The sequence below is a fragment of the Nelumbo nucifera genome, chromosome 6 (assembly GCF_055504915.1).
Source record: "Nelumbo nucifera cultivar China Antique chromosome 6, China Antique-T2T, whole genome shotgun sequence".
Lineage (NCBI taxonomy): Eukaryota > Viridiplantae > Streptophyta > Magnoliopsida > Proteales > Nelumbonaceae > Nelumbo > Nelumbo nucifera.
In genome coordinates, this window is record NC_142654.1 from 16019014 (window position 1) to 16029218 (window position 10205).

The 10205-nt window shown below is 32.8% G+C and overlaps 1 protein-coding gene across 4 annotated transcripts; it reads right to left on the reverse strand.

The window, feature by feature from the left end:
* Positions 1-406: 406 nt before the first annotated feature.
* On the reverse strand, positions 407-5249 carry LOC104590153 (receptor protein kinase TMK1-like). 4 transcript variants are annotated; one of them, XM_088889670.1, is made up of 4 exons: positions 5044-5183; positions 3988-4891; positions 2542-3465; positions 407-1214 (listed from the first exon to the last, which is right to left on the reverse strand). In XM_088889670.1, the coding sequence occupies exons 2-4, from the start codon at positions 4838-4840 to the stop codon at positions 706-708; spliced, it is 2286 nt and encodes a 761-aa protein (XP_088745796.1). In that variant the 5' UTR covers positions 4841-4891; positions 5044-5183; the 3' UTR covers positions 407-705. The 4 variants fall into 4 exon arrangements, with proteins under 4 accessions (XP_088745796.1, XP_088745797.1, XP_010247002.1 ...); XM_088889671.1 differs by having other exon boundaries at positions 3988-4888; positions 5044-5175; XM_010248700.3 differs by having other exon boundaries at positions 2542-4891; positions 5044-5249.
* Positions 5250-10205: the final 4956 nt, after the last annotated feature.

A 10205-nucleotide genomic window follows, 5' to 3' on the forward strand; every position in this document is an offset into this window, starting at 1 on the left:
AACAGCAGAGAGTAATTAAGAAATGATTCAGATGATACAGTTTCCAAGGCCGGGGGTCCCCCCATGCATAATAAGTTTTAAAGGGATGAAGGACCACTGGTTTCTGGTTCCAAGTATAGCTCTGTGCTGGATAGAATAGACCTGGTGCTACAACTCTATTCTATGGTTCACAGAGATTGCAGAGTTTGTTTATAAGCATGGTTCTCATTAATCCAGACAAATGGAATTAGATAAAAGAAATGGGTATATGTGGTACAGTCAGTCTTGTTGCTGGGGCTAAGCCTCATCCAAACCAAAAGGTTCCCGCTTATTGATTGGTTTAGAACAATGAGTTGGAGAACAAGATGCAAAGAACAGAATAGTACAGAAGCATTCTTAACATCAAAACAGAACTGAATGACAAATCTTTTAGCAAGCACACCACTGAAAACGTGGAACATATGAATATAAATCAGGAGAGAACTTAACAAAGTTCTCTTTTATACTTCTATATACAGCATCAACTCCACACATTCTCACTCTCAAAAGGAAAACAAACGAAAAAGTAAAGGAAAAAAAGAAAATACATGGGAAATCCTAAAAACAAGAATCTATGGTTCTATCCATCAAACCCACTAAACCTTCACTGATTAGACTGACTAGACAAAGATCTAAAATGCAAAGAGTGGCAAATCACCAATTGCTGAATGGCATTTAAACTATGATTTACCGACCATCAGCAGAAGTGAAGGATTCAGCAAAACCAATGGGCCTTGCTGGGATGCTTCCCTTGCTGTCATCAAGGCTGGTATAACTGTTATCTCTACCTTCAGCTTCCTGCCAGCCCTTCACCATCTGAGTGAGGGGTAGACTGTAATCAATGCCTGAATATTCCTCAGTTTCATCAAACAATGGTTTCCACTTTTCAACTAATGGCGCTAGTACATTCACTGCATGGCCCATATCAGGACGCTGGTTGGGCTCTCTTGCCGTGCAATGCCCAGCCAGTTCAGCTATGATGTATACACTCTCAAACGTCTCTTCATTCACACCAAGAGCTGGATCAATTGCAGCCATTAGCTTCTCCCTACTTGATTTGATGTTCCAGAACCATGCAGCCAAATATCGGCTCTCCTCAGGCCTCTCCTCATCAAGTGCCATCAGTCCAGTCAAAAGCTCTATTAACACGACTCCAAAGCTGAAGACATCAGCTTTGGTCGTGATTTTCCCTGTGACTGCACATATTGACCAATGGAAATAAAAATTAGTAGGCAATTACATACATTAAACCAAACTGTGATGATACTGCAGTATGTATCTCACTAATATTTACATGGATATCTCTTTAGCTGAGAAATCATCACAGGACAATATTTCTATGCATATAAGCTACCCTTAAAAATGAAAATAAATACATCAAACAAGAAAAACAGTTTAGAATTTTTGGATCATCTGATCTCATCAGTGTTTTAAAAGCTCCTGGAGGTGTGCTTGAAGGCATGACTCCAGGTGAGGTGCTATACCTCCAGTATAAAGGCATATACCTCCAGTATAAAGGCATGTGCCTCCAGTAAAGGTATGATTCTTGCACCTTTATACAGGAGTCATACACCTCATATGCTCTTTACCTTTTAAGCTAGTTAATAAAAATATGTTATTAAAGTTGGGGAACCATTATATCATGTTTCCAATTATATATCAATGCAAAACAGAGGATGGAAATCCTCCAAATTTGTTTATTGTAATATTACAATAAAATGTTATAAAAAGAAATAGAAGCACCAAAGCTTTGATTTCTTTTAATGCATTATATTCAATTAAATAAGAGATGATACACTTCTTTGCATTAATGTTGTGCAATTTATGTGAATTGTTAGTTCTAAAATTTTGATTAAGTGACACATTCATGGCTAATGATACTTGTATAATTATGGATAATGATCCTTAATGCGGGGATACTTCAATTCTATATTTGAATATGATGGTTTTATTATTGATAGAAATTGAAAATATGAAATTTCTAATTTCTAATAAATTTTCCTATTTTTATGGGATATTTTAATTATTTGTTAATTAAAAAATCCATGCTCAGGAAGCTTATGCCTCTTGTATTCTAGTTTGTGCCTCACACCTTAGGATGGTAGAACACCTTGCATCATGCTTCCACATTTCAAAACATAGGATCTAATCGACTTCGCTTAGGTGATCTTCTAGTTGGAGCTAACTCATTGATCTTTTTGTCTCCAGAACAGAGTTGTCAAGAATTAAATCAGGTTCTTTTGTGTTACATCTTGATCATTATACAAGAGTTAATGTAATACGATAATATGCTATTATTCCTTTAATACAACACTAAGTAAGATGATATATCCTCCTATTCATCTAAATTTATATGGACTGGTTGCTCAAAACTGAAGCAGATTTTGCACAAATTGTGGAACTTCTTCAAATTTTTTATGATATGACTTTTCATATTTCTCCAAATATTAAGAAAGCTCACTTCTATGTGTATTAGAAATGGAAAATAATAGATGGACAGTAGTTATAGAAGAGATTACTTACCAGCATATTCTGGTGCTAAATATCCAAAAGTCCCAGCAAGCCTCGTCACCACAGATTTCTCTCCATCAGGGGCAAGTTTTACCAACCCAAAATCTGAAACCTTTGCTCGATAGTCATCACCAAGGAGTATATTTGAAGATTTAAGATCTCTATGTATAAAGCTCTGATGAGCTAGAGAATGAAGATACTCCATTCCCCTAGCAACATCCAAGGCAATGTTGAGCCTCCTTTTCCAAGATAGAGGTTCCAAATTCAGACTCCTCCAGTGGAAAAGATGCTTGCTCAGAGCCCCCTGAGGCACATACTCATACACTAGAAGCCTCTCATTACCTTCTATGGAGTATCCCAACAGAGATACCAGATGCCGGTGTCTGACCTTTGAAAGAACTGCAATTTCAGCCTGAAATTCATCCAAAGCCTTGTTGCTAATCACACCAGCCTCCATTCTCTTGACTGCTATTTTTGTACCATCATCCAGTTCCCCCTTATAAACTGTCCCAAAACCACCACGTCCTAGTTCATTTTCTGGAGAAAAATTCTTGGTCACATTACGTAGAACTTGAACTGATACAATCAAATTCCCAGCCTCAACCGCATGACATTCTCCCATTCTGCTACTATGTATACTCTGAGAACTACTCTCTGTTAGATTAGATAAGCTTCCATTAACGTTATTAGAAACTGCAATCTTAACCATGTTTTCTGGATCATATGGGTCTCTGGGGTGAACCACAATTGACCTCGGTGCCTGGAAGGTGCATTTTCTCTTCTTGCAGTACCATATAGACAGAGGAACAACCAGAAGAACCAAGGAAGCAAAACATGCAAGTGGGGCTACAATACCAACAAGTTTCAAGCCTTTGGGTGGAGAAGAAGGGTTGCTGGGTGGAGACCTTGAAGTCCCTGATGAGGATGAATTATTACCTGAGGAAGGTGTAGCAGACTGATTAGTGTTGAATAGAGGATTCCCATCTATAACAACCTTCACGCTTTCACTAAATTTTGGCAGTGGAGGTTCAATATTATTCCCACTTAGATCCAACAACTTCAAAGATTTCAAACCAATCAAATTCATTGGGATTGAACCTGTTAGATGGTTTTCTTCAAGTCGGATTTCAGACAGAGAATCTAGCTTCCCTAGTGAAGAACTCAGAATACCACTAAGGTTTCTTCGAGGCAAATTAATAACAGAAACCTTATTACTTTCACAACTCACTCCTAACCATGGGCCCGCACATGGGTCATTACCCTTCCAAGCAGAAGCAAGATTTGATGGGAATTGCACACCACCAAGAAAATCAAGGAGGGCTATAACTTCCTGAGTACAAGGAAGCCCAATACCTTGACAAAATGAATTTCCATCATAACTGAAATTCGGAAATTTGAATTCTGGTACAGGACCCATCAACATGTTATTGCTCAAATCTAATTTCTGAAGTTGCATACCTGCTATGCTCTTGGGAATGAGACCCACAAGTTGGTTAGTATTGAGGTTGAGATCTGTCAAAGAAGACAATTGTCCAATGCCCTCAGGAATCGTCCCACTGAATTTATTTCCATGTAACCATAGCTGCGTCAGCGAGGGAATGTTCACAATTACATCTATTGGACCAGTCATCTTGCCACCATTCTGATTATCCAACCACAGAATCTGCAACTGCGACTGGTTAAAACTCGCCGGAATTTCTCCGGTGAGATTGTTGTAGGAAAGTTTTAGGACTGTCAGCGACGGCATTGAGCCTAGGAAATCCGGCACAGAACCAACCAAATTGCATCCCATTAAGGACAGATTGGTTAACTGAGCTGAATTCTGCAACTCGCTAGGAATAGACCAACCAGTGCTCGCGTTCAATGGATTGTTATCCAAGGACAGTACCTGTAAACTAGTAAGTCCATTGGAAAAATCGGAAGGGATCGTGTCAAATTGATTATTACCCAAATAAGCGTAGTGTAATTCAGACAATCCGCTGAACGTCGGTATCTTCCCACTGAAGTTGTTCCTCTGAAGTCCCAAATTTGAGAGCATTTTCAGCTGGTTGAAGTTCTGAGGGAGAGATCCCTTCAATCCCAAGCCTTGAACTTGAATCTGCGAAACCTTGCTGCCAGAACAGAACAAATGCGGCCATGAAGGAGGGCCACATGGATCATCTCCGTTAGAAGGCCAATTTAGCAGTTCTGGGTTGTCCAAGCCGTCTCTGAGGTCATTCAGAATTTTGAGGTCGTTAGGGTCAGTGGCACAAGAAACCACTGAAACAAAGCACAGAAAAACTGCGAAAACTAGCTTCCAATGATCCTCCATGGCTCCCTCTCAGAGAACCCACATTACTTCATCGAAGTCTTGATAAACCTTCTGCAATCAAACCAAAAATAATTAAAACCCAGAATTTGAGATTCAAAAAGAAGAGTGTAAACTAGAAATGAAGAGAACCACAAATGAGAACAGACAATTTTTGACAAAGGAAACCAGAACAATAAAACACTGTACATTTTACCAAAATGTACCTTTCTAGGGTTTTGATTCTTATCTTCCATGAACAAAGCATTGTGCCAGCGTCCACCATTACTTTCCCTTCCTTTTCTTATTCTTATCTTTACTTATTCTGTCTATAATACCGAAAAGGCACAGAAGTGATAAGTGATAAGTGACGACTGATAACCACTTTCAAACAAATCAGAAGTGTGGGTTGTTGATATTTTTAATGTTTATAGCTTTCCAGTAGAAATTAGAAATCTATATTAGGCCTGTTTGTACTTTTCTGTCAAACGATATTCATTTTCATCCCAATAAAAAAAGCCATCCCAAAACGTTCCAACAATAAGTCAATAACTGGGCTTCGAATCTGCTACCCACTTCTATGTTTTATGAGTTTACATCTCTGCCCCATAGGCGGCCGCCCAATAGTACATCCCTACAGTGTATTGGGAATATTTTCAATGATAATATCATCGATTCTGATATATCATCCGGAGATGTTTCCAATACATGGGGGGGATGTTCTGTGGGGCAGAGATATGAACTCATATTCTATCCCCGTGTCACACCAAAATCACATTGACGCCCCACAGACTCCGGATCAGCTCCTTACAAAGCGCTCCTGATCAGTCCTCATACCAACCTCACAATGCCTCCCCGCAAATGGGAAATATTTCTCGTATTTTGTATTGTTATTAATCGGGAATGTTCCCAATACACAGTGGGATAGGACCATGAAGTCGGTATGAGATGCATTTCGTGAGGAACAAATCCCAATTCCCTCCACATACACATTTCAGCATGCATTAGAAATATCTCTCATACTTATCATGGGGAGATGTTCCCAATACATGGGTGGGAGGTGCTAGTCTATTATAAAAAATATATAATAATTTTTATTGATATATTAATAAAAAAATTGTTCTCTAAATATATATATGTATATAACTTTCAAGCCGAGCTTAGGGATGCTTAACTTGGGCCTTGCCTGCTAGGTTTATCAATGGACTTTGAAAGTCTGATACCTGATTCAACTTTGAATCGGATTATCATGGATTTGGATATTAGAACTTGCATCTAATTAATAATCAGATTATATGTGAATTTAATCCCATTTGACCCATCTAAAATTTGAGTCCAATAAAAATATTATTTTAATATTTTATATTATATACATTTATTATACTTATATACTTTAAAAATAATTAGCTTTTTTAAAACTTTTTTTATTTTTTTGGTAATTTTTAAACACAATAAGATGGCTGTGGATTAAATCCAAACCCAATCCAAAATATGACATAATAATCGGATGTAGATGTGGATCTAGATACTTCATAATCAAATGCGGAAGCAGATGCAACCGAATACGATTCATTTACAACCCTATAGTTCGCGTTATGTATGGAATTGGTGCAGATCTAAGTTAGACCTTGCTTAGAAGATAGCAATTGCTTGAGCCTAAAAATGGTCATCCCTAAGTAGGAGTTTTATGACATTTCTAATTGGACCACTATTAGTTATCTTATTTTAACTAATTTTTATAAATTTTTTATGGAATGCAAATGCTTTATTGTATTGAGCAGGCTCATATTGGGTTATGGATTACCCAATATCGAATAATTTACAATGACAATAATTATTTACTATGAAAACTACACAAATTTTCAATAATTTTTCAGAATTGCACAAATCTAATAAATTTTAATAAATTTTCCAAATTTTTGAAAAGTATACCAATTTACATTTTATCTTCCAAAATATGCTTTTCTAAAAAATTTCAGAAATGTAATATTTTATTGAAAATAAAAAAATTCAGAAAACTTTTGAAAATGCAATAATTTTCAGTAACTATTGAAAATACAAAAAGTAAATATCAACAATTATTTACAACATTTTGAGGAAATTTTCCAAAAGTACACTAAGTCACTAATAAATAATAAATTTTGAAAATTACACTAAATTTATAAATTAATTTTCTGAAGTTGGATTTTGTTGAATTTTTAAATATTAATTTATTCTAATTTAATAACATATTCAAAGAAATCAAAATTTAATTAACTCTAATTTAACTATGATGCTCAATAATTTTATAATGAAATATACACAAATTTTCATTATTGCTATCATCATCATCATCATCATCATCATCATTATTATTATTATTATTATTATTATTATTATTATTATTATTATTATTATTAATGAATAAAAATCAACAGAGAAATACGGACATGCCCAATGTAGATTTCTGATTTCAACTACATAGCTATAAACATTCAAAATGGCAACAACCCACACTCTATGCACCAATGCCCATCACTTGGTATCAATTCGGAGATGGCACCTACCCCAACAGTACTTTGTAGTGCCTATAAATTCTGACCCTAGGCTGAACCATCTTTCTCCCAAAAATCAACCCATGTAGTACATGGGTTGGTAGCATATTTAGAAGCCCATGTAGTACACGATTTGGACCTATATGGTTTAAGTGGTGTAATAACATGTTGCTAACATATTTTACAACATTTTTTTTTGGTAATTTTCCAAAAGTACCCTAATAAATAATAAATTTTGAAAAGTACACTAAATTTTTAATAAAATTTCTTAAAAATTAATTTTCTAGAGTTAGATTTTTTTGTGAAAATTAATTTATTCTAATGTAATAGTATAGATGGAAACACTAAAAACACAAACTAATATACGTCAAATGACAACCTAAATATTATTATTATTATTATTTATTAATAAATACAGTAATTAATTTAACTTATTTATTTTTTATAATTAACAACTACTATTAATTAATAAAATACTGTTTTTAATAAAATCTATTAATTAATGAATAATACTGTAATTATTCAAAAATACTATATTTTAATAAATAATTTTAATTAATTAAATAAACTAAATAATCAAATAAATACCATAATTAATAAAAAATACTGTTACTTTTCAATAATTTTCAAAATTTTTTTGCAATAAAATTCTGTTAAATTTATTTTTTTTTATTTTTAGTATTTTAATTAACTTTTAGGTTTTTCATAAATTTCCGTATTTTCTTAATTTTTGGTATTTTTCAATATTTTCAGTATTTTTAGAATTTTTTGTATTATTCATTTTTAATTAATTTTTACTACAAAATTAATGTGCATTTGTTTTCAGAAATAAATTAAATACCATAATTAATAACCGCTAATTTAATTATATACTAATTAACAAATACTATAATTAATTTAATGAATAAGTACTTCTATATTAAAATTAATTGTCAATATTATTAAAGTACTATTGATTTTATTAATAAATACAGTTAAATTTTTACTTAATAAAATATTGGTAATGAATAAATATATTATTTTAATAAATACTATTAATTAATTAATAATACTATATTTATTAAAATACTGTAATTATTAAAAATATGGTTAATTAATAAAATACTATTTTTTAGTAAATACTGTTAATTACTTAATAATCCTATAATTATTCAAAAACTGTATTTATTAAAATACATTATATTAATAAATAATGTGAATTAATTAAATGCCATAGTGAATAAAAAATACTGTTAATTTTCAACATTTTTTCAATAAGTATAAAAAAATTGCAATATAATACTGTTAATTTTGCTTTTTTTTAATTATTTTCAGTATTTTAATTAAGTTTTAGATGTTTCAGAAATTTCCACATTTTTAGCGTATTTTTGCAATAATTTTCAATATTTTCAGCATTTTTTGCATATCAGTGATTTTTCATTAATGTGCATTAATTATTTTCAGTCAAAATAAATTAAGTAATTAAATAAATAGTATAATAATTTTCAGTCAAAAGCAATTTTAATTACTTTTTTATTTATTTCAGTAATTTTTATTGTACCGTGCATCAAACGTTATGAGAAAACCATGTGGTTCACGGCTTGGGTTGGACTGCGGTTGCACGGTGTAGATAAACCATGTGGTGCACGGTCAGATGTTAACCGTGTGCCTCACGGTTTGGCTACACTTAATGGTGGCTTAATAGCTTAAAGCTACATTTAAGATAAGGTGCTAACTGACCTAGGTTTAAGCCATAAAATTTTAAGAGAGATGTGCACACTATCTTCGTGTTGGCCGTTGGGTAGGGGTGCAAATGGACTGGATCATGATCTGATTCAAATTCAAATCCAATCCTATTTTGTCGAATTTAGACATCCCTCTATCAAATTTTCAAATAGGATCATATTGAAAAATATTATTTGTTTAAAAATCAAATTGAATCTGGATTGCTCCTATCTAATCCAAACGAATCTGTTCCAATATCATAAATATATTTATATTTCATTTGTGTGATTTGATTTTTTATATTATTTATGTTGATTTATAAAGACATATATACCACCATTTTGTTAAAAATATACATATGACAAAATGGTTAAAAATGCTTATTTTTGTCCCATTCAAGTATTGTCAACTTTTCCCCTAGGTGGGAAAGTTATTTACCCACCTAAGAGATGGGTAGGTTAAATAAACTTTCTCTAGTCCCTACATAAATCTGAAAAAAAAGAACATGAGATTCTTGGTCAATAGGAACCAAAATCTCATTGACCAACTTTCCCTCCTCTCAAAATCCGAAAAAAGAACACCCCTTTAATGAAACCTTTAATGACATCCATTTAAATAATAAAAAACACTGCCACCAACAACATGCAATTAAATTTGAACCCACCTATTCACTCATCTTCAATGCTAGAGAGAAGATATTAATTAGAAGATAAATAATTGGAGTATTTTAAAAAACAAACACCAACCAAAACCAACAATCAAGTAGATATAAAACAAAAATGAACATAACCTGCAACATAGAATAAGTGCTTTAAAAAATATAAAACAAAAATGACAAAAATAAGATAAATTGAGCTCATTCAATTGAACCCTAAAGAACTAACAAATAAAAAATCTCGAAAATAAAAATAAGGTTTTACTTGCTTGCTAAACAGAATAAGGAGAGTCTAAAGAACAAAATTTCAATGAAGAAGAGATGTGATATAGTGTCGTTGACAGGAAAAGAGATAGAACATGAGAAACTTTGAGATGCGGAGTGGCTTATTGGACAATCTTTTCTTTGACAGAGATGAAATATAGTGTATTTAATTTTCACATGTCGATTATTTATTTAATTCTTGCGTCGTTTGATTTGAATTCTCGATGTCAAC